The following is a 25,661-nucleotide window of genomic DNA, read 5'->3' as shown; positions in this document are numbered from 1 at the left end:
TTTTTCCAAAAATATGCCTATTTTAAACCCCCTAAATATTTTTTTACTCTTTATTAAAAAAAATTATAACATTTTAAATAGCACATTCTTTACTAGATTATTCAATAGTTATCTTTTAGAAACTTCACTGCATTCGATCAAAAAGAACTATCGAATTGTCTAATAGTATACAGGGTGTCTTATTCAAAAATTTAATAATCTTTTTCAATAACTTCGAAAATATTGCTATATATAAAATTAAATTTATATTGTTAAAGTCAAAGTAGAAAGATAATTTTGAACAGGAAAAGATTTACAAACATATTTTAAAAATAATGCTTAATAAAGTCGTTATTAGTAGGAAATGAGAAAAATATTCCCAAAGATCTTAAACCACTTGTATAACTTGACATGTTTTGTAATAAAAAAATAGTATTAAGATAATTCTAATTTTAGTTTCTTGTAATATTTATAAGTTTAATTCTGGATTTATTTAATTACAAAGTAAAAAAACATAGTAGAATTGCATCAATAATTTTCGGCATTTAAACGAAAATTTCATGAATTAAATATCTGCGATGCACTTGCAAAATTTTCTATTAGATATTAACAGTTTCATCGCGATAAAATTTGCTGACGATAATTTTATCACATTCATTCGTGTCTCTTTGTGTATTATTGTGGTTACAATTTTTACTTAATAAAATACCTAATTTTTACTATAGAACGGGCGGTGAATGAAATTCTCTAACTTAAATTATCTTTTTTGTGTATAACGTTTTTCTAATTATATTGCTGGCTATTATCTATTCAAACTGTGCCTTTACACAGGGAAAAAAAAACCTATCTGGTAAATGTGGACTTCTAAAACGGAGTTGTTAACAGAGCATCTTCTGGCGATACAACGGTTACCCTATATTAGTCTATATAGCTATCTTAATTTTTTTTTTTTCAACTGGTGAATCTTATTTTTCTTTTAATATCTCAAGTCTAATATGGTCTCTGAGGAAATCTGCAATCTAAAACTTTTTAAAACCACTTATCGTGTACATCAAAATCCCCGATTTTAAAAAAAGCTGTGGAATATGTATTGCATGAAAGTTTCTTTCGGTGTTCAAAATTGACAGGCAAAAACAGCGACTATTTTTTATTTTCTACATTTTGCTGACACATTCATTACACATTTTTAATTTATTATCATTATATCAGGAGGCACCAGCAGTACTTCGCTATTTACCCAACCGTCAACCACCCAGAGCCACCACGGACCGCATAGGGCATTGCACATGTGCGCCTTTCAGTTGGGTTTGTATGCTCTGGGCTTGCATAACTGTGTCAGTCCAAACTGGCTTAGCCGGACTTATAGTTCGCATGTATCATGGATAACAGGTTAGTCGATTTTATGGAAATAATAAATAAGCAATCAGTTTTTTTTTTACATTTTATTGTATATATCGTATGCAAATCCACTCTCCTACTGATGACTTGTTCAACTAAAAATTATATTTATAAATCATATCTAAAGTATGTTAGTACAAGGTAGAATTAATGTAATGATTCCCCGTTTTCTCTAAAATTGTCTTTTGTCACGATACCGTTGTTGATTTTTAACATAATTAGGTAAAAGGCACTTAATAGCTGAAAGAAAAGCTAATGGAACAAAAACTAAAAACCATTAAGAAAATATATTTATTCTAATCCGTGAAGAACTTTGCGAATTTCTTCTTGAATCAATTCACGGTGAAGTTGTCAGTCGAAAATGGATTTTATGTACGTTAACGAATTAATTCATGAAGCGACTTCATAGAGCAATTCATGACAAATTTGTTAGTGAAATACCGGCTTTAGTTGTTTCCTCAGAAAATCTTTCAAAAAGATAGTTTTTCTCTGGCTTACTACAGGTTTATGGTAACGATATGGTCAATATCTCGTTCCTTTAATAATATTTTTATTTTTTTAGTCGTCTTGTCACGTATTTTGAAGGAAGGTTCTTTGAGGAAATTATCAAAGTTCACGTGAATATTACATTAGTTATATTAAGTACAGGTTTCAGTGTTGTCAAAATTTTTAAATATTTTTCAGGATGTATAGTTTAGTTTTGTTTAAAATTACTTTGGGCTACGACAGACACCACAACGAATTTAACACTTACAATTTGCATTTTATGTGTGTTGTGGCCTCATGAAGTAAACCTGAAAAAGATGCAGGTGTTTGGCACTTAATATTTAAGTTTATTCGAGTTACAAATAATCTGTGTCACCCCAAAGTGTATAATTATTGATTATATTAAACGGGAGCAATATTTCATAATTTCATTGCTATTTGAGAGGACAATATACACCGCATGAACTTAGTTACCTAATTTAAATCAATTTCTTTTTTAATTCTACTGTATTTATTAGGCCAAGCCATGGAGATCGGTGCCGCAGCAATATCATTTTTAATCGATACATGGGAAGGCCATTTAACGCCCCCAGAAGCAGCCAGCATCGCTGATCGTGCTTCAAGAGGTTGCGATATCAACATGGTAATGTCACTTTAACGTTTTTTGCTTTAGTTTCATATGGAAACGATAGCTGTTTTGAAATTAGTATCTACAGCTGCCAGCAACGTTTCACATATCGCTACATTTTACGAATTATAATTAATTTCATGCAATGACAGAAACCTTAATGTCATTTATATGTTGTTGAAACCTACAAAAAGGTGGGCTCATGGAACGCATGGCGGATAGATGTGTTTCCCTGTATAAATAATAAACCGTGTCGGGATGGTCGAATTTGTCAAATAACTCAAGTTAGGAATTTAGCAAATTTTATAGAAAACGGCATACGACGTCATTTTTTTCATCAACATACATTAGGATAATATTTTCTAAAAAAATCAATCATCAAAATGGATTTGAACGGGAAATTGCTAGTGTTCTGAATGCAAACACGTTTCAGAAAATGAAAAATACTGAATGTTCTATAACATGTTTCTATCTCGGAGCTTAGAGTAGGACAACAATACACTGATCTAGTAGTAGATCTAAGTATCTCACAGTGAAATCGAACTTTGCTCTGCTCTGTTGATTTTATTTATACATGGCTGCGTACAATAAAATCGCGTTTATGTCTGTAAAAATAATTTTAAAAAGTTTTAACCTTATTCATTGGTCTCGCTCGTTATTTATGATATATACAAGGGAAATCATATCTTTTCCATAGCGATCTGAGATATTTTCATAGGTCAGTTGGAATAGTATACAGGATTATTCAAATCCCTTTTATATTGTAAACAAATGGACACAGAAAAAAGGTTTATATAAAAGTGTTGTGGTACCAAACTTATTTTTACAAGTACTTTGAAGCGTATAAAGGAGTTCAGAATAAAGTTATGTAAGTCAAGTCAATTTTTGTGGAATAACGTACTTTTTCATTTGATTTCAATTTTGGGTAAAATTCTAAAGGTCTCTTCTTCAATGCCAGACTAAAATTGCATGTGAAGTAATTTAAAGTCAATGGTAACCATCAGTCAAAGTGTCTGTTTTTGTTTGTTTTTTTCATTTTGCAATTGCAAAGATTTTTCACGTAGGTATTCTTGCTTCTACCGTCGATTAAGTTTTAATTTAACTTTGAAAGCTTCATCTGCCCGGTAGTTGTTAATAAACAGGTGTAGTTTCTCAAGGACGAGTTTTATAGATTTACCTAAAACAAATTTGGAAGCTTTATCGCGAGGTCAACTAATCAGAAACGTTCCACCATTTGAATATGAGAACGCAACAAAAGTAGTAATGTTTATTAGTAATTATAAGTCACAATGGAAATTATTTGCAATGAAAACTGATTGGCCGAGATAATTTTATTAGATTTGTCCAATACATGTTTCCAAATGTGTTGGATGGCCATTTTTCATTGTAAGTGTATTTCAGTAATCGTTCAGTTCAGAAAAGGGTTTTTCGAATACTGTCCTCAACTTTTGTAATATAAATATTGACAGTGATGGGAAATAGTGCTGTAGTAAGTACAGGCTATGTTCTCATAAAATTACCCTGTATACTTAAAATAAGCAGGAAAAAGTACCGTGTTTAAGGCTACAAAACTTTGACATTTCTCTTTGGATTCGATGTCTTTAATAGAATTAATCACTATCAGGTAATTTTCAATCAATCAGATCGATTTACAATAATTCTCACCCATCAAATTGGTTTTATACTAATACAACTTAATTTTTAGGTTAGCGCGGCAGCAAATTTGGCTTTATCGGTGTTACCTCATTCCCATGCTCTTAACCCGAACGAAATTCAAAGAGCTATTTTGCAGTGTAAAGAGCAAAGTGATGATATGTTAGAACATGCTTGTCTGACAGTTGAAAGTGCTGCTAAGGGTGGAGGAGTATATCCCGAAGTACTCTTTCAAGTAATATATTCCACATTAGCGTTGCATTTACAATTACTCTCAACCAATTTAATTAACAGGTGGCGAAGTATTGGTATGAACTGTACATTAGGCACACGCCGGGAGGCGAACAACTTATCGATAATGACGTTCCGCCCCATGATCCTCTTATAGATCCACACGCCCAGTTAGTAGCATTGATCGGTATAGCTTTGCCATGGGATGTTTTAGTTTGTGAGTTAAAAAGTTTTTCATCTTCAGAACAACCCGTTGTTGCTCCTCCAGAACCACCTCCGCCCAGTACGCCAGTTGTAGTTACTACTGCCCCGCCTCCATATCAAGTAAGCACTATTCCATATAACTAAACCTGTATATAAGTTAAGAAGCAGAACTTATGCTATACTTACCCCGAGAAGTGTTATAAACTTAAATAAAAACCGACCTTTTCTTTCTTTCTGTATATTAGCGACTTGTTGGCAACTTCTTAAATACTACAGATATTGTAGTAACCTTCGAAATTGTGCTTACCAGCTAAAAAATTTATATCAAAATCAGCCTGCAAATAAAAAAAGTTGTGATACATCAGAGTTTTTATAACATTTGAATGGACAAATTTTTATGTCACTGAGTTTATTATTAGTTTGTGGGATGTGCGATTTGAGCTAAATTTTGTTCAGACAAAGCAATATTTATTGACAAAGCAACGGAAGAAATTGCTACATTTGCTTCAACGAAGAATTTGAGGCTCAACGTGATCCGGAGCGCATCGTTATTCGAGGGAATAAAATACTTTGTCCTCCAGAGTTGTGCATCTCATTTTTTCTTGGGCCAATGTTGTGTTTTATTTTTAAAAAAAGTAACAGGTATTTGTTTATGAAAGAGCAAAAATACTATTTTGTTCTTTCAAATGAGAGATACTACTTTTTCTATTAATTAATTTTTATTAAGGTCGTAGAAAAAATAATTACAAACTGCAATTATTGATTTTACAGCACGGGGCTCCCCCGGTCGGAATGTATGTCAGTCATTACAACTTTGTGCCTGCGCATTCTGCTGGAGCACCTGTGGGATACGCCGGTATGTTGCCAGGTATAGTTAAAACAATTTATATATTAATAATACCCCTCTTTTCCTAAAAAATCCTATTTAACTACATTTTATTTTCGTCCAAAATAAAAATTTATTACCAACATTCGACGTGAAGTTACTCACTTTCAATTTTTCTCCTATATTTATTCGGCAAAATTTTTTTAATTATTTGTGAAATAACACAATAACAAAGCAAATAAATACTTACACGCATTATATATTTTGTAGAAAATAAGTTTGTTAAAGCATCGTTGATTGGATTTGGTTCAATTATCATGTAAATTTCAAGAATAAAATATCGTGCATTAAAGTAGTATTAACGCACGCCATAAGCGCTCATCATCTATGGGACGATTCTGCATTATTCCCAAATATAAATCCAAGGATTGGTCAGGTTTTGTGCACTACCTGTCAATTATCTGTTAATATTTTTCTATCGTATTATTGTGACGGTGCATTATATGATGGCACAAATTCATCACACTCTTACTTACTTTCATTTTGCACTATTTCCAAGATTCAATTCTGAGCTATTTTGTAAAATTTTGCACAGTTAATATATTTAATACTTTTTAAGCTGGCCCTCTTCAACCGATTGCTGCTGCGACTCCGCACGTACACGTGCAATATCAATTCCCTTATCCTCCGCCACCGCCGCCTGGAGCACAACAAGTACCACCTTTTCCGCCACCGCTAGCTCCTCCAACATATGCGACGCTTCCTCCACCATCGACTACTCAACAGGTTTGTATTTTTTTAATGTTTCAGAAACACTTAACAAAATGTTTATTGGTACGAAGAATTCTGTGATAAATCGGGTTTGAACTTTGCAAACTTATTTATGTTAATCATACAGGGTGTCCCATTTAAAGCTGTAGTTAAGAATAACTCAAAAACGGTTCGTTGTATGAAAAAAAGTTTTAAATAAGTTGTCCGGTAAAGAAGGGAATATGTCATGCAGATAATGGCTTTTAGCCAAAACGTCATTTTAAAATAATTTCAAGGGCATCTTTTTTCCAATTGGCAACCCCGTGTTTTTTTGCAGATCCTTGTAGATCTTCAAAAAATGAATATATTTTATTTGAACAAATTTTTTTATTAGACGTTTTGTTGCAGTTATCTCTGATTTTTGTCCAATTTTTGAGATTGTCAAAATGATTGCATTTTTTTTTCTAAAAAAGTTTTGCGATGCATATTCTGTTTAACACTCATAACAATCCTTCTATCTAATTAAAAAAAAAATATTTATATGAAAAAAATATATTTTCTTAAATTACCTCTTGTTAGTCTATTTTATAACAAGATCTACACGAAATCGATATTCTTTTTTTGACAATCAATCTAATTGTTTTGTACGAAATTATTCAAAAATTATTCTTTATATTTCAAAATCCAAAAATTGAAATGAATCTCTACATCTTGGATGAAAAATTAGAAATGGTTTTTATTTATGGAGAAACTAGAAGAAATGTTAGTCGAATAGTAAAATTTTATGCTGAAAAATTTCCAAATGAAAGTCTCCCCTGTCGAGAGACTTTCAACAGTCATTAAAAAATTCACAAAAACGAAAACGTTGGAAACAAAAAAACCGCAACAGCTCCGGAAGTGCAACATATGAAGGCAAAATCAAATAACAGTTTTTGAAGCTTTTGCCTTCGATCCCCATGAAAATTGTTGTCAAATTGCTGCCGACTCAGGAATATCAAAGACAAATGTTTAAAGAATTTTGAATGTGAGTAAATGCCATCCTTACCACATTTCTTTATATCAGGAACTCCATGAAACTGAGTTTGAAAATCGAGTAAATTTTTATAATTGGACAAGGCAGCAATTAAATCAAAATGCAAATTTCTTGTCCAACGTTTTGTTTTCGGATCAATCCACATTCAAAAATCATGGTGCAGTGAATCGCCATAATCTGCATTTTTGGTGTGCTGTAAACCCACATTGGCTTAGAGAAGTTGTAGATCAAAGACCATGCTCAGTGAATGTATTTTGCGGTATTATTGGGGAATACTTAATTAGACCTAGTTTCATTGAAGGAAACTTGAATGGAGAAATGTTACGCAATTTTTTGCATAATAATCTTCCGAAAATTGTTAGAAAACGTTCTACTTGCCGTTAGACGGGTGATGTGGTATCAGCATGACCGCTGTCAAACCCATTTTTCTAGAATGTCTCGTAAGGTTCTGGATGAAATGTATCCAGATCCATGGATTGGACAGGGCGGTCCAGTGACTTGGCGACTTGGCCTGATTTGAAGGACAAAGTTTGTGAAGAAATAACAACTGCAGATGACACGAAAAGGAGAATTGAAAATGCATGTCAATTAATAAGTTTCTCAAATCAAAATTTTAAATTAACTTGCAAAATAAAAAAAAAAAATTTTCATGAAAAATGTGCATTGAATAACTTCTACAAAAAAAATTCAATTATTTCGACTATCTCAAAATTTTGCACAAAAATAAATCGCTACAGAAAACCGCCTAATAGCAAAAACTGTTGAAATAAAAGATATTTAGTGTTCGAAGGTCTACAAAGATCTGCAAAAAATATGAGGTCATTTGTTGTCATTGAATCAATTGTCATTTGAAAAAAAAGTTGCAGTTGAGATGACCTTAAAATGACGTTTTGGCTAAAAGTTATTATCTTCATGATATGTCCTCCTCCTTATCGGACAAACTTTTTTATACAACGTACTGTTTTTGAGGAATCTTCAATCACAGCTTTAAATAGGATACTCTGTATAAACATGTTAGATTTCAAATATTAACGTGATCTTTTGAAAATCATTGAATCAATGGTTTTTGGCTTTTTTATACAATTCCCCTGACTAACATTAAAAAAAACCCAGGTTAGTTTCCCGAATTTTTTTTCCAATTGCGTCCTCTTTTACATAAAATCTACATATACAGAGCAATCAATCTGACAGTTTGATCTTAAGTACATATAGAAATAGAACATCTCGTATATTTCTAGTTTTTTAATCCATTAGAAAATTTTGACTATATTTTGAAAACATTCAAAATTCCATTTATAAGTATTCCAGGTTCAAATATTGATGTTTTACAGTTAACATTTTCCTCATACATTTATTCCTTATTTACTATTGACATAATAAGATTGTTGAAATGAATCGAACATGCCAACATTGCCATGAGTCGAACATATACCGGAATAATCTGGCAAAAGTGTAGTAGATTAACTTATTCACTTAATATTTTAATTTTGTAAGTGCCAGAAACATTTTTCCCAATTTAAATACGTTCTTGTATTCTGCGCAGGTGCCGTTTTCAAATACACCTCCTGCAACTGCTCCTTACACTATGCAGACTCCGCCGCAATATGTCGCCCCTCCACCTCAATATGTCAATCCGACAGTCCCCAGTCAAATTCCGCAACCTCAAGCAGCTGTATATTCAAGTCCTCCACCGCCTGGAGCTGCCCCGCCGCCACCCACATCTCACGCCCCTCACTTACAATATTTCGGCGCGCCTGCACCTATGGCCATTGGACAACCACCTCCTCAAGCTCCGAGGCCCGTTCCGCAGCACATGTACCCGCAACCACATCCAGTTGGAGTGGCACCTCATCCGCCCCAAGCGGCATTTATACGGCCCCATCGGCCGCAGCAACTAAATCAGATACAGTTGCGTTACTTATTGACAGCTTATCGGGTCGGCATGTTAGCGTTGGACACTTTGGCTAGACGAGTCCACGATGACAGGCCACAGGCTAAATATGCGAGAAATCCTCCCTACGGCGAAGACGTTAAATGGCTGTTGAGGATATCGAAGAATTTGAGTAAGATTGTCTTCGAAAGAGATGTCGGCTATTTATTCATTGGTATGTTTAGGTACTCACCATTTGCATCATTTTTGCGTCTGCGTGGTGAACTCAATAGTTAGTCCGTTTGTGTTGCATGACGTGGCCATTGAAGCAGCGCAGCACTTGTCCCGTAATAATCCCGGCCTGGTCATGCAGCACTTGCGCACGGCATTGTTGCCTTTGGTTAACAAGTGTCAACAAATGTATATACAGGTAATAACTTGTGGAGATTTTATTTGGCTGATCTCATAAAGTTTTGTCCATAGTGTATGCACCAGAAGTTGTACCATTTGACCACAGCAGACTACGAAGATTTCGTAAGTATCGTTTTGGCTGCCAGAGCTGCCTTCCAAATTACGCCAGAAGGGAACGTGCAGTTCAAAGAGTGGTTGTCCTCAATAAGACGGTAAGTTGCCACATAACACCATTGAAAATATTTCTTTGACAATTCCATTCATGTGGGAAACTTGATATTTCAACATGCGATACTGATATCTTATTGTTACGCTGTGATTATTATCAATCACTCTTATAACATACCAACGAGCAAATATTTTAATCTTGTTACACTGAGACTTTAAAGATTTTATTCAAAAAATGTAATTAAAAATTATCAAACGAAAACACAGTGTGTCAAAGAATGCAATATTTTGTCGAGTACAATAATAGTGGAAAACCGTAAAGTAATTATGACTGCTATATCCAAAGATAGTATGGCTTTGGATAGCAATAACTAAATGAAAATTATTGGTCAAATTTTTGAAAGGTATTTAGTTAGTTTGTTTTTGTGAGATTGTTCATTGAAGAAATTGATTATTATGTGTTTTCGAGAACATCAAATATAGAATGCTATCGAATTGAAAATGTAACTGTATTCCATTGACAACTACACGATGATAAACTGCAAAGTAGCTATTTACAATAAACTTTGATTTTTTAAAGCAGAATGTGATTACCGAATACCTTGTATTGTATATACAGGGTGTTTCCTAACTACGTGTAAAAAATTTAAAGGCGTAATCCTCGACTGATTTGGAGTCAAAAATGTCTAATAAACATATGTCCGCAAATGCCTTGTTTCCAAGATACAGGGTGTTGAAATGTGACAAGAAAAAGAGATTTTATTTCCAAAATGACTCAATTTGGGTGTTTGAATTTTAGAAAAGACAATTTTTTGGAGGAATGCTTTAATGATTAATTATAAGAATTGCTGAAAATTACTACCATTACTCATAATAATTACTCATCATTAAGGTTTCGTGGTTGGGAGCTTGGTGGTTTGGAAACCTTTCCATGTAAATGCGCCTCGCTGCCAAACACTTACCATCAGCAAGGCCGTAAACAAAAACCATATTGGCCATTTCTTGATTAGTGTAATTAGGCATTTGAAAAATTTTCAAAACTGAGGTATAATCTGATTTTTGGGACACAGAATTAAATTCTTTCACTTTAGAGAGTAAAACACCAAAATAACACTGACTATCTTGTTTATAGTAGTGGAAGTAGCAAAAAAAACTAACAATAAACAAGTTGGTAAATACCACCAAACCTTTAGAAACCTTTAAAACCTTTTTCAACGTCTTTCAGTCAACACCCTGTATCTTGGAAACAAGGCATTTGCGAACATATGTTTATTAGACATTTTTGACTCAAAATCAGTCGAGGATTACGCCTTTAAATTTTTTACACGTAGTTAGGAAACACCCTGTATAAGGTGTAGGTGTTGTTTTTCTTTAGATTCTAGTGAACGATGATATGAAGTAAGTCAAAATATTGGATTTTAGGATAACGATTCATGGTTAAAACAACATATAATTTTTTCTTATTTTGTTTAGAAATGGCATTTTACACACAAATAGGGGTTAATGAAGCGGTGAAATTGCATACTGTTCTCAGTTAAAACTAAAAGCGAATAACATTCGTGCTTTACTGAGGGCTTGAATGAAAACCCTTGTTAACATTTCGGTGACGAATTTGTTATCGTCTTCAGAACTTAGAAAAAAATTGTTATACAAACGAAATTAACCGAATTAAAGTTTATCGATTACCAAGATTTAAAATGCTTGAAACAGTATATAAATTCTCCATTTTAGTTGATGAGGATTGGAAGCTTTTAACATGAGTTGTTGGAAAAAAGCTACTACTATGGAGATACCGAGACGAAACAATTATTTTTCATAATACACCTTCTAGTGTTGCATTCTTGAAATGTCAAACATAATTGATAAATGAAAAAAAAAGATAAAAAAATCACCCTTTCTCATTTTACGTTTTAGGTCCAAATCTTGTAAAAAAGATCTTTGGCAGCAGATCAACCAAGCTCTCCAAGCGAATTCCAAATGACAAAGGCCTGATCTCGTGCCCCAGATTAGTTGCACATTTCGGCGACTTTCTCTCACGGACACAGATAGCATAGACGTAACTATACAACAGGCGTCCACCCTCCGCCCAGTGGTGTTGACCACTTATCCTGATCTCGAAAATGCCGTTGTTCCCGGTCAATCTGTTCTCGACACTAATCCGCACCCGTTACAAGCGAACGTGTTGCCTGAAGGAGGAGGTCCGCAAATGATCGGCTCTCCCGCCATTTTCCCGCATCTGGTCGATAACGGCGATCCCCCTCCTACGGCTTTAATGGTCCCGGTGAATTTCGAGAACTGTCCTCCCCCTGCACTTCGGATTCTCCCTCCACGGTTTTTGCCAGAAATGGAGCACCATCCGAGTCAAGGGTATAATGTGCCGTGTATTTTAACCCCCCAAAGTCATCCTTTGGCTATCCGACCTCCCAATGGCGCTGAAGGTGCCGCAGCGTATATCCTGCCTGCACACGTAGTATCGGAAAAGTTACAAACCGAAAGCGCGTTGACTCCAGCCGAATATCAAAATATCGTGTACAGAGGGAGAAAGGTAGGCGAGGAAATCCAAGAAGTCGACCCTAGGTTTAGTTCTAGATTTGTTCGTTTGGATTTACCGAGTGGATCGGGTTTAAGGGGGAGCACGTTCAGAAATAACCGAGAAGGTAGCAAAGACTCGAAGAGCGGATTTCCGGACAGCTGATTCGACTGATACGGAACTATCTACGAAAAGCAATATTTGCTACGTATAAGATTTTTAAAATTAATTAGTGCTTATTTTAAGGTTGTAATTTGGACTCTACGACCATTTTTGTTTATGTCCCAGTTTATTAAAATTGTAGTGTAGGAAGTTTTCGTTCAATTTTATAAAGCAAACTAACCAAGCATATACATAGTGTCTTTTCATGCATTATTACTGTTATCTCCATAACGACTTGCATACAAGGTAATTTAAATTATGACGGTTTCCTTCTGTGTGGGTTACTATTGACTCTGGAACAACGTTGTCACATTTTTGTTTCATACCAGAATATCAAAGTTTGATTAATACTTGTTTTGTTAAATTTACTAGTAGAAAGGAGGTAATCATAAATTTTTGCTGGTAGTTTGATCTCGAAAAATATGACAATTCATGTTAATTTCTCAAGCGGTGAGTTCTCCTTTCAAGCCATTCAAGTTAGCTGATCTAAATTGACGCCAGTATTTATTTAACAAATTTACAATTCACCCCGCCGCAACCGCAGATCACCTCTACCTGATACAGATAGAGGTGAGAAATTGGTTGTATCGCTTTACCGTACTGGTTCCCATATTTTTAAAATTGAACTCTGGAATTATATTTCTAACTATGTTTGCCAGATTAATTGCCTATATTTATGTCGGTTTTTTCTCTCGCTATATATGTAATCTTAAAAACTGCGCTGTCCGTATATATTCCTAAAAACCGACATATCGCAAATGCCCTCCGAATTTGGGTGCTGCAGAATAAATTATTTAAAAATCCTTACAAAAGAATTCTTCTTTAGCAAGTTGTGAATTTTCCATACCATTCAAAGAACAACATTCCATGCGAAAACCCACGTTGGGATATCAAAATATAGCAGAACTTAGGCAGGTTTTACTACTGACCTTGTACCAGAAAAGTAACAGTGTATGATTAGATTACCATTCCCTATATTGGCTATATAGGCTGCCCCATGATTAGTTATACATAACTGAATTACAGAGGCCTTATGAAAAAATATTAAGATTTAACCGAATTTAGTTAAAGCGTAAAGTTGGTAATTATCGAAATAAAAAGTGGCAAAGTTAAACATTATTTTTACACGTGTAAATGATTCTGGAACAAAACTAGCACATGGGACTAAATGTAATATTGGATATTTTCTTGGGGTTAAAAATTGAACTTTAATTTAATTTTCGATGTCAAGTGTTTGATTTGTATTGAAACTTTGATTAAAATTTCAATTTTCCACTTTAAGAAAATGCCGAGTATGAAATTTAGTTTAGGTTAATTATGTTCAATAATTATTTTAAAAAGTCTAAAAATAATTGTTAAGTTTTATCATCCTGTATTTTGGTTCTTTTTTACTTTTGGATACAAATATGATTAATTACATTTTAATTTACACATTTACGTTACCTCTTAATATTCTTACATGAGGAATCTGTAGTTTTGCTATGTACCATTAATTAAGGAACAACCTGTATATTAAATTGTTAATCATGAAACATAAACTCATAAGTAGCATCCTACTTTGTCACATTCCTATCCGTGCTCCTGCCTGCCTATCTTGCAAAACTAAGAGACCATTTACTGCGCTAGTGGTCGTATAGTTCAGATAACCAACAATTTAGCTTAGAAATTGTTAATTTTAACTGAATTTCTTCGCTAAATAAGGAATCCTTAGACAGTAATTGAGTAACATTAGTGTCCATGAGAAACATAAGTTAGTACATAAGTAGTTCAATTTTATTTCGATAGCACTGATGCAATTATGGGTACCGAGTGGATTTTTTGCGCGTGAATATCCGATATACGGTTTGAAGATGGTGTCTAATATCACTATTACATTTCACTGATGACAATCGAAAGGTTAACATGAAAAACTCAATAGGTAAGAATTAATTGTAATAATTAATATTGTGCCAGTTGAACCTCAGGCTACAGATATACATGGCGTTTCAGGTTATAATGCACAAACTTTAATCACACATTTTCCGTCCGAAAGTAACTCAAGAGTGTTATATAAGCTATATTTCAAAAGTGTTTCATGAAGGAAATCCATAGTTAAATTTTATAAGTAAAGAATGGCATAAGGCTGAGAGCTTTGTAAAAGAGTCGTACACCAAGAAAGGCGTGTCGCACAAAAAAGATATGAAGAAAGCTTTTTTTATTGAAAAATTATGAGTGAATTACAAAATAGTTTTTACTTTCCGAAAACACTACCGGTATATCTTTTTTTCTTTAAAAAAATCAATGTCCTGCAAGTATGCGAACCCGTGAAATTAATAAATATTAATTTTTCTTGCAAAACCTACATCTTTAGTTATCGATAGTCAAAGCATTTCAAAACGTTTCGAATAGATATATGATTTGATTTTTTCTACATAAAACAATCTATAACACCCCGTATTTCCATAATTAAGCATTTTTGGAACATAGCTTATATAGCAAACAATGGTTATTTTCGGATATGAAATACATAATTGAAAATCGTGCATTAAAATCCGAGACATACTGTATAAATATCATATGTATGTGTGTGAGACATGTAGGTGTCATCTGAACTTAGTGCCGAGAAATCTGAAAGCCTACAATATTGAATAGAGTCATACAGAAAAGTATTGTTTAATTTCAATCAAATTTGAATGTTTGTGGTTTCTTGTAGCATATATACAGTGTATTTTGGTAAATTTAAAAATATAATTAAAAGTTAAACAATTCTTATATTTCTATGGATTATAAGTAGCAGGTACTCCATATGTAAGACACTTTTACTATATTTTTGTTCAAGAAATAATTAAGTAGTAATATTTGAGTACTCAGAGAGAATAGTATGTGGTGAATGTGGCAATATGGTGATTTTGCCGTATTAAAACGGGTCTTGCGAGTTTTTTATTGCTTTAAAATCTTAACAAATAATTTTGTTATCATCCTCATTTTTCGAAAAACTGGGAAAAATGTGTACTTTTGTAAGGGGCGTTTCAAACCCGTTCTGTAGCTATTGGCGGAACTAACTGGCGGCTGCTAGAATGTAAAATGTCTGACTGCAAAAATAAAAAAGCTGCTTCTATTCTCTGTATGGAATATAAAATGTTTTTTTTTTATTTCGCAGCCGAAATGACTACTTTACGGTACTGTTTTGACGTTAATGAAATGAAAATCCTTTCCATACCATTCTTTGCATTTTGCTGTTTCATGATAGCGTGTATTTTCATGTAGTAATGCACACTTCCGAAATAAACATTGGATGAAACGAACGATACTGTAACATTTTAATATAACAGTTTTATAACGTTAATGCTATATTGGATAAATCCCGGAAAAAAGCATCAACAACATAAAAAAAATTGACATTTCACGGTTACTTAAGTAGCTTTGCTACGGCTGTGTATTAGGAACAAAACTTTTCATTGTTTTTTGAGCTAAATTTTAAGCTAAATACATAAATTAATATTCATAAAATGCAAAGAAAAGAAATAAATAAACGTAGAAATGTTCCAATAGAGTGATTAAAGAAAAAAGAACAGAATTGTGTTTTTGTCTTATATCAGAGATGGTTCAAGATGGTCCAGTTGTGACAATTTACTTTCCATATTGCCTGAATTTTTTACAGTCCTTTAGTTATTCTTATCATCTGTGTGTGTTCGAATAGTAATTAGTTAAGTGGATTGTGTAGCGGGTTATCCGGATATTGATATTCTAATTTATTATTATAAATTTGTAACTCAATCATGAAAATATAATAATATGAAATGCACGCTAGATAAGGCTCAATGTCGTACACGGCCAATTGCAGACTTGGACTGGTAAGCCTTATAAGACTTATATTTTAAAACAATAAAGTAATTGCTAGAAAATTACTAGGGAAAAACGATCAAAGTCACATTTTCATATTTGGAAAAGTGTATTTTTTTAATATTGCAAAAATTTGCACTTTTTTATTTAAAGTAATTGAAAGTGGCCAATAATGATGTAATTTTGAAAATCGAAATACAGAGTGAAATAAAAAATGAAATCAACCGGAAGTCCGTTTTTTATAAACCGATGCAAGTTCGCAGGATTCAAAGTTCAATTTCCTAAATCGTAAATGCAACTAGTAAACAATGCTTATGTATTGTTCTTCTAAAAAGAAATAGTTTTGTTAGTTTCGGATTGTTTAACTTACTTTTTTATTGATTATATAGTCATTGCAAGGTACTACCTTTCATAGTTATTCATGTTGAAAGTGTTTCATTTCTAAGAAGTAAGAATCAAAATGTGATGTCTCTCACCACATCCACATCATCTATGATATATGAGCTTGTTAAATAATAATAAATGGATAAGGCAAATTAGTGGAATAATATCCTTCAGGTATGGCTTCGGATGAGCACTAGCACTCTTTAATGCTAATTGCTGTAACTAGACCACTATAGACTTTGATCGATTTTCTTTAAATTCAAAGTGTATCATTATATTTATTGCAAGTTTTAGAGAAATTAATCAATATTGTTATCAATATTTTATATATACATATATTAGGGAACCAGGGAGAGTAAATGTGACCGGAAAACTCCAATTAAAATTTTTTGTTTACTTATAGTTTTCAGTTGTAGTCTTTACATGCTATCTTACTATCTATTCGGGATTTTTTTAGACAATACTTTGTCTCTACGTAATTTTAACTATTGTTATTTGACAAATCATAATTTAGGACCGTCAACTCAATAAGGATATTTATATGTTACTCCCACTTATTGAAAATCTTTGCACTGTAATGCAACTGCTTTTCCTCTGTAAAAATTAAGCACCGTAGCGGTTTCAAAATTTGTCAAATCAGTGAAGTTATAGAAATTGAGCTATTGCCAAATTTTAATAGGCATGTGCTGAGTTTCTCTGATTGGTTAAGTGAATGATTAAGTTTAGAAAATTTTCTGCATCATAAGAGATGCAGGACGGTTCAATTAAGGCCAATATGCGCAAAATAATGTTCATTTTGAATCTGTTTGAATATTGGCGAAATACCGAATACTTCCGGAGATTGCAACGAAAGGCAGAATGTTTTAAACTTCGTTTTTCTCGAGTAGTATAAGAAGTGCTTCTCGCAGAAAGATGAAACTAAGACGTTGTTGGGGCACTTTTTTTATAAGGAATCTAAATACGATGTAAAATTTTTGCTAACACGCAAGATGTAAGTGTTACAGAAGAAAATATTTTATTTCTTACGAGAACAATGGAATTTTTTCGGATTTTTTTATCAATTTTGGGTTCTAACATTGCAACAGTAAGTTTTATGATTTAGGTGAAAGTGATTTTTTTTTCATTAAAAAAACAAAAAAAATGCTGAAATTTGTTGTGGAGATAATTATAAAAAGTAAAATCATAGAAACGATCTGTTGTTTGATGTCAATTTGCAAATTTCCTTAAATTCACAGTTTGTTTGAAGAAATTTGGATTGATATTTAAAATGACCTAACGGTACTTCTAAAAAATGATTGTGCAGAGGTAAGGCTGGTCTAGATTTCTAATTACGGTTTAAAAAATATAATTCCTTGAAAAAGAATGAGCACTTCCCCAGAATTAACTTTTTATGTTTTGCACAAAATTTGTAATTTTTTCAATTTTTGACCACAAAAATTGAAAATCCATATGCTGGACTGGGGGTAGGGTTAATCCTTATAATCAAACGTAATAAAAAGGGATCGTTAAAAAGATACTTCCAGTAGGGGTTAGGATAGGCAGCAACTGTAGCTTTGAAAGTGTAGGTTACTTCACATACACTAAGTACTATTTACCACGTTACAAGCAGAGAGATCTACTTAAACCGTATTTGGCGAAAAACTTTGAAATAAGATTTTAATATTTATTTTTAGTGCATTAACTGAGAGTTGAAATTTCTTAGCTTTATCGTACAGGCATACTTGTTACAATTTTACCAACACTTTCGTTTACCTCTAAATATTAAAGTTAACGTAAAAACCAAAAATTAAACTGAAATGTACGCGTAAAAAAGTTCTCTGATATGTTGGGCATATATGACCACTTTCATTGTTTTGAGACTGGAAACAAACGTTTTTCATAAGTGTAAGTATCAGGAGATATTTTGGTCGACACCTACTAAAGCGTAGAAAAAAAACAAAAAAATGGTGCCGGTTCGATAAAAAGAATCGATTTAATCCAGGAATTCGTGTATTCACTTAGCATTATTCGCATGAAATGGTCAATAGAAAAGTATAAAATTTTTTTGAGTTTATTCATGTATTTCCTGGCATTGCATTAATGCAAGTAATTTTGTTATTGTCCCCTGGGACTGTCGTACCAGACACTTTCCAGACTACAGGGGTAAACGCCGAATGTCACTTCTTTAACAGACGAAAATGGGAGTCTCTCAGTGATGTAGGAACATTTAATCCTCAATTAGATGAAGGAATTTTGCTACACACGCGACACATCACCTGCGCACCACGTGCTATTTCAAAAATGACCAATGCGTTAATTCCGAAGTTTGGTTATTTTGAGAATACGCAAACTGTTACGTGAAATTTGGGTAATTAGCAAATTTCATATCTATTTAGAATGGTAAATGTGGAGAAATATCTGATATAAAATCCTCAAAATGAAAAACGAGGAAATTACAAACATTAATCAAACCAAGACGCGACTCCATGCGAAATTCTCTTGGAAGTACGTCTAATAAGTAATAAGTGTAAATCAATGTTTGTTAAAGCAATAATTCATTTTTCTTAGCAGTGTTCCCTCTCGTGTTCGGATGTTTTGGAAAAGCCTTTTCACAGTGACGAACAGTGAGAAAGCGTTGGAGAAAACTGAAATATATGTCGAAACATCGGTAGTCCACCAACTTGGCTCTCAAATTTGTCCAATACATTGTTACTAATTGTACTTGTGATGACTTTCATATGCAAGCAGAATTTAGGGAGCTCAGTCACAAAAAAGCAGCCAGGTTAAAAAGAACTAAAGACGTGTTTCACAACTGTTGGTGTGAAGAGATGACATGAAGCAAGGTATGATAGATTTTTTTCTCTATTTTTTTCATTTTCACAGAGGTGTAATTTAAAGTAGAGATAGTAATAGTATGAGTTACCCATGGGGCAAATTGCAACATTAATGCTAAACATCATATTAGTACTTACTACTTGACAATAAGTTAATCAAGAAATTCATGAGAAGGAACCCCTCACTTTTAGGCCCAAGTAGCCTCATAAGTCAACAATGGATTTAACTAGAAGAACAGTTTTAAAAATGTTTGGAACAAAAAAGTTTTCTTAATCAAAACCGGTGACCAAATAGGTTTGATTTTATAACTCAATTAATAAATGAGGTCAATAACATAAATGGTTGATGTAGTTTTACTAACACGGACGCAACTTTTTCTTCCGATTTGTTCATAGTATAGCAAAAAAAAGTCACGTGTGAAATTCAGTTAGGAAAATGGTATTTTGTATAATTAGTGACATATTGCGCGACCTCATTTCAATCGTTCCGTAAAACAACCCTTGTTACACAAAACGTTTCTTCACTTGTTACATAATAGCCCGTGCTGTCTCAATGTTCCTCAATGGGACATCTTTATGCCTGTATGGAACACAGATACCATCTTCAAACGGGGCGCTTTGAATGCTTATAGTCATAAGTTTCGTATCTACAATATTAAGGAGCATTTGAATTAAAAACATTAATTGCAGTAAAATGACTTTACTAATTTGCAGGTATTCACCCAGCAGTAATTCTCGCTGGTTTTTGATATTGCGCAACTCGTACCCTTTGTTGTTATTCGCCTGACATTAATGCATTATTATGATTCGCCGTTTTTCACCTTAATTACTAAACCTAATGACTACAGAATGGTACTTTTTCCAAAAGACAAATACGAGTCGAAATCACTAATTTTTCGGATGACTGCAATTTTAGCATTTTTACATCAGAACTTTAATTAAATTCACAACTTTAGCGTATAATATACTAGTATACACCCCGGCTGTGAATGACACCTTCACGTCTCAAATACCTTAATGCTAAGTGGTACATATTTTAAACCTGACGTCCGGGTCATTATAATGTACTAAATAACCTTGATGTATAATGTACTATTATTTAGCACATTAACGCATTTCAATGACATCCTAATGTTTGGTCGAACTTATTAAGATTACAAAAAATCCTTAAAACAAGAAATGTTAATTTTTCTGCTCATCGTGAATTGGAATATCATGATATTTGAAATAATTGATGTTGTTGCTAATATTGCAAAATCAGCTGAGGCAAATCTAAGATGAAAATAGTAAATGGCCTTAGAATAGTTTTTTCGTGACGCCCATTGGGATACGATTAGAAGTTACGAAGAGATGAAAAATGTAAATATGAGGGACAAAACCTTGACCGGCGATAATTGTCGAAAGCAATTATGTTGAAAAAATACTTAAATCAAAGAAACGGTGGTTTGCGAGATAGTTACGCAAGATAGAACTCAGCAGTAGGCACAAATGCCTCTCTTGAATATTACCGACAGTGAATACAAAGGTCCGGTTGTGATTTTACCATGATAAAGATTATCAAAGACCCGAAAATGAGCTCGCAGTACTTCCAGTCGTGTGAATTAAATAAAGTTTTTGAAAGTTTTCAATATTTCGACCAAAAAAAAGTCAAATTGCTACCGATCACCGATGCTCAGAAAGTGGGGGAAAATTTTCTATGAGAAATTGACTACGGTGATGTGTGATTTTTATTGGTCCAAAACGTCGAAAACCGTCAAAAATCAGTCTTAATACATATATAAGTAGGTGTTTTGGGGCTTTTTTGAATTTTTCAGTTATCTTTAACTTTACCGGTAACATTAGACAGATGCCTCCCTGACTCCCGAGTTCGCTCTTGCTTAAACGTCTCGTGAAGAACTCAATTGCTCTTTGCATTTCTGATTCTTCTGTAACTTCTACTGATAACTCAATAGATTGGTGAAGAAAATAAAGTAACTTGCTACCCTCTGTTTAAATTTTCGGAAGACATGGTAATGAATTACATTTTTAATTTTTTTATCCTGTCCAATGGGAAGAGTCGATGTTGTAATATTGGAAACGACATCACCGGCTTCAAATGTAATAAAATCTGAGGTAATGATGAATTGAAGCAATTAACAATTTGAATTTTAATTTATTGCATATAAATATGCTTGTCCGAACATTCAGTTCTAAGCGAAATGTGCTAAATTTTGTAGCTGCAGCAGATTAGACATAGTCAAAACTGGTATCACATGACAGTTTAAAACAAATTATACAACGACAATATTAAAGAAGAAGAGAAAAAAACAATAAAAAAGAAATCATTTATCGATAAAAAAATTATACAAGAAGTCCGGAAATAACTGTCCTGAAATATTTTAGGTGATTCTAGAGGTTAAAACAATAAAAAAAGTTCTTATAAACATGCCGCAAAATTGTTTCTTAAAAGGGCTAAAACCCTTTAAAGGAGGACCCCTGAAGATGTATTTTTCGCAATATTTTCAAAACGACTTGTGTTAAAATCATGAAATTCGGTATTCTTTAATAAGTTGGAATGGGAATACTTTCTTTGTTTTAATGATTGCAAATTTCAATTAGGGGTGTCACACACCGGAGGTCTTCTACGTAAATCTTGTTTGTGACAATTCTTTATTTTTGAAATCAAATTACTGATACGCAAAGATTTTGCAGTAAAAAAGGTTCTCTTTTTTCATCTCGTTTGGATAGTGTTTTCCAGAAAAATTGATTTTTATAAATCTGCATGCGATTACAGAGACGTAGAAATGTACCTTAACAAACATAGTAGGCATCCTTGTAATAAAAATATTTTTTTATTAACCAGCAATTACAAGACAAATATTAGTAATTATTACTCATGACAAATGTTGAAAATGGCCTCTGTTCATCTCAATACATCTTATTCTTTTTTTCATAGAAAATCGTACATTTCTATGTTATTGTAATGGCGCATTTATTTTATAAAAATCCATTTTTCTGGACAATGGTCTCTCCTAAGGAGATGAAATAAGAGGACCTTTTTTACTGAAAAATATTTGCGAATCGGTAATTTGATTTTAAAAATAAATAATTGTCACAGACAAGATTTATGTAGAAGACCCCCTGTATGTGACGACCCTGACTAAAATTTGCAATTATTAACACAGAGGAAGTTTTCCCATTTCAACTTATTAAAATATTCCGAATTTCATAATTTTAACACAAACCGTTTCGAAAATATTGCGAAAAAAACATCTTCAGAGGTTCTCCTTTAAAGGGTTCTAGCCCCTTTAAGAAGCATTTTTAGGGGTATATTTATAAGAACTTTATTTATTATTTTAACTTCTAGAATCACCTCCTAAAATATTTCAACGTTATTTCCGGACACCCTGTATATCGTCCGAATATTTAGTGGTTAAGGACTCGTAAAGTTAAGTGACTCATTATTGTTATCAACAATGATGTGGGTGTATTAAATTACTGTCAGGGTGTTAGTCAGGGTGGTTTCTAATTAAAGTGGCGTCAAGGGCTTCATTCATTTCTTTCATTCCGCTACTTATTGTTAATACCATTGATCGGATGTAGGTAGTCAGTGCATTGTTGAGGCGCTGAGTTCTGAATAGAGTCCTGTGGCGACTCCATGTAAAGGATACTGGTACTGCATCGATTTAAATTACGTATGTTACGGATTAATCATTTCCCCAAGTTTAATGTTTTAGAGAAATAGTAAGTGTCCTGTGCAGTCAGAGTATTTGAAGGCAGGTGTGCATTACGTACTGTTTGACATTAAAGCATTAAATTTGCTCTCGAGTGTAGACTATTCTGTGGTTATGTTTCAATGTGAAGGGTGTAAGCTAAGAAAGGAAAATGTTAAAAAAGTGTTAATTTTCAAATAAAAAAGCACGCAGATATTCCCTTTTTCTAGCCCATGCATTGTAATGTTTTGACTGAAAGTATCTTCGGACAATTCTCAATTTTCACCCGTTCAATTACTGCAAAATGTAGTTTCTAAAGTGACACTTTAGATCCCTCTTGGAGATTCTTGTGGCTTAATTGGCTCAAATACGAAACGAAAAAAGAAAAAAACATTTCCCCTTCGTAGTCTGTACCCTTATGTGTTGTGTTTCAATTGCAAGACTTAAGACAAGAAATGTCCCCGATGACTGTTTTATTTATTTATTACTTTAGGATAAACACTAGTCTAGAGTTATGTGTATTTCATTGCGACTTTTATTGGATAAGGTGTGGTCTACCTGCTTTTAGTTAGTATACGTTTTCTTGGTTCATGTGGCTCAAAAAAATCGAAAATTGATCGCTCATTATCAATTTCCCGGGGATATTTGCGTCGCCAATTAACAAAGGGTGATCTCAAGTCTATAAGTTGTTTTACAAGCTTTAGCAGTTGGTTTTGGCAGCGACCCCCTATTTAGATCTAATTAAAAGTATCGCTGCAATTTCTGATAGCACGTTGGTATAACGAACAATGTGTTTTCAAAAGTTGTTCGTCTCGTATAAAAAGAAAACATTGTGCCTTGAAATTCCTTACTACTTCATTAGTCAGATATCTTGTATCTACCGCTCGTTTAAATAATCATCGGGTGATTCGTTGACGAAACCAATTCGACCCCTTTCTTTTCTTCAACCTCTCGCTTTGGTAACAACTATGAAGTTAAGCAAATATATTTGTGAATATATAATCGTGCTAGTTTTAGTTATTTCATATATTTTTTATACACTGACGTGCATGAATGTCTCTACAATCGCTTAGTTTATGCGTACGGACTATTGTAGCGTTACAATATTACATACTTCATATTGTTACTGTCCATTATTGTATTCTTAAAATTCATAAATAAAACAATTTTTCTTATCACATTTTTCTTGTTTTCAATACCAGTAATGAACATCAAACACACAAGCAGTGTTGTTGACGAGGCACGGAAAGAACCTAAACAAGCCTGTACCAGGTCTGTAAATATGAAACCGGAATCTTTTAATAAAAAGTATAACTTATGTAATGGAACTCGCGAAACAAAACTCGGGAACACTTTAGTAGATTTTATTCCACTCGTTATGACACACACAACCCTGAATCGTTTCAAAACTGAAGATCTTGGACTTTAACTGGCATTTCAATGGAGAGAGTCAAGAGTTAAGGATGCGGGATTTCACAAGATTCCGGGAATGTCGAGCTATTTCATTCGTATCGTCATAATTAAAAAAAATGGGGGTTGTTACAAGCTTCGGGGTATCTTAAGTACTCAAAAAAAATGGGGGCCAGTACCCATAGGCGTGCTCCGGTTTTAGGCAATAAGCAAGATAACCCACAGATGGTAACTTTCCAAATTCTTAACCCGTAAAGTCGAGACAATGGTAAGAAAGGATAATTTACGAGGGTGTTGCAGCTGTAGTCTGATTTTAGCAAAATGTGGATACTTTAGACTTTTGTCTTGACGAGGAAGAGGAGTGAAAGTTTTTATAAAGGGTAACCCTTATTGGAAGATAATGGGTTCCCGACATATGACCATCCTGGAAATACCACTAAGGTAGTGAAAATTCATAGGCGTAGCCTAAAGGTACATTACACTTAGCTGCGCAATAATTATAAAAAATACACTGACTTCCAAAAAAACCGCAACACCAAGAAGAACGCATTGTATGTATTTGAAATTTTGGTATGATTTTAGACTTGTAAAGAGAAAAAAACGATACAAATTTCAAGTTCGCATTTTAATGCGATATGAAGTTTTTCTTTACTTTTTTATCTGTGACGATCGTTCTTTTTGCAAATTTTTTTACAGGCGGATAGCAATAAAGGTAGTATTGTTAGTACCATATTGAATGTGTGGTAGTGCAAAATGCCTCGTGTACGCCAAAATGCAGTTTATCGGCAGTTAACCCCCCTTGAAAGGGGGAGAATTGTTGGTATGCATGAGGCAGGTTTACCTTTCTGCGAAATTGCACGTAGATTGGATCGAAACGCATCAACAGTGCTAAGAGCTTGGAGAGATTGGTCTAACGAAGGGTCAGTAAATCGTCATCGTGGTAGTGGCTGTCCAAGAATGACGAACCAACGCGAAGACCGGCGACTTCGTCGTTCAGCGACAGGCGCCCCGTTTGAAACAATTCCGTCTCTTGGTGCTAACTGGGTAGCCACCCTAAATCGAAGGGTCTCCCTTAGTACGATGTATCGTGGAATTCGAAGTTTTGGACTAAATTCATATCGTCCTATGCTTCGGCTTCCATTATCACGAAACCACAGGGTGGCCCGACTGGAGTGGTGTCGTCTGAGAGTACAATGGGTGGATGAGTGGAG

The 25,661-nt window shown here is 33.6% G+C and overlaps 1 protein-coding gene across 2 annotated transcripts in view; it reads left to right on the top strand.

The window, feature by feature from the left end:
• Window positions 1–24,220, top strand: part of Dora (Dorado) — a 49,131-nt gene extending 24,911 nt beyond the window's left edge. The window contains exons 20-30 of one of the 2 annotated variants that reach the window (XM_066296499.1): window positions 1,189–1,368; window positions 2,382–2,506; window positions 4,197–4,379; window positions 4,439–4,562; window positions 4,620–4,699; window positions 5,351–5,435; window positions 6,025–6,191; window positions 8,732–9,251; window positions 9,304–9,488; window positions 9,542–9,681; window positions 11,552–24,220. In XM_066296499.1, the coding sequence (XP_066152596.1) occupies window positions 1,189–1,368; window positions 2,382–2,506; window positions 4,197–4,379; window positions 4,439–4,562; window positions 4,620–4,699; window positions 5,351–5,435; window positions 6,025–6,191; window positions 8,732–9,251; window positions 9,304–9,488; window positions 9,542–9,681; window positions 11,552–11,618 (1,856 nt within the window). In that variant the 3' untranslated portion in view covers window positions 11,619–24,220. Of the gene's footprint in view, window positions 1–1,188; window positions 1,369–2,381; window positions 2,507–4,196; window positions 4,380–4,438; window positions 4,563–4,619; window positions 4,700–5,350; window positions 5,448–6,024; window positions 6,192–8,731; window positions 9,252–9,303; window positions 9,489–9,541; window positions 9,682–11,551 lie in introns of both variants that reach the window. The other variant, XM_066296498.1, reaches the window with a different exon arrangement.
• The last annotated feature ends 1,441 nt before the right edge of the window (window positions 24,221–25,661 follow it).

This window comes from Euwallacea fornicatus, chromosome 25, assembly GCF_040115645.1.
Source record: "Euwallacea fornicatus isolate EFF26 chromosome 25, ASM4011564v1, whole genome shotgun sequence".
NCBI lineage: Eukaryota > Metazoa > Arthropoda > Insecta > Coleoptera > Curculionidae > Euwallacea > Euwallacea fornicatus.
The sequence above is the reverse complement of the archived record's forward strand: the minus strand, read 5'-3'. Positions and strand labels throughout refer to the sequence as shown.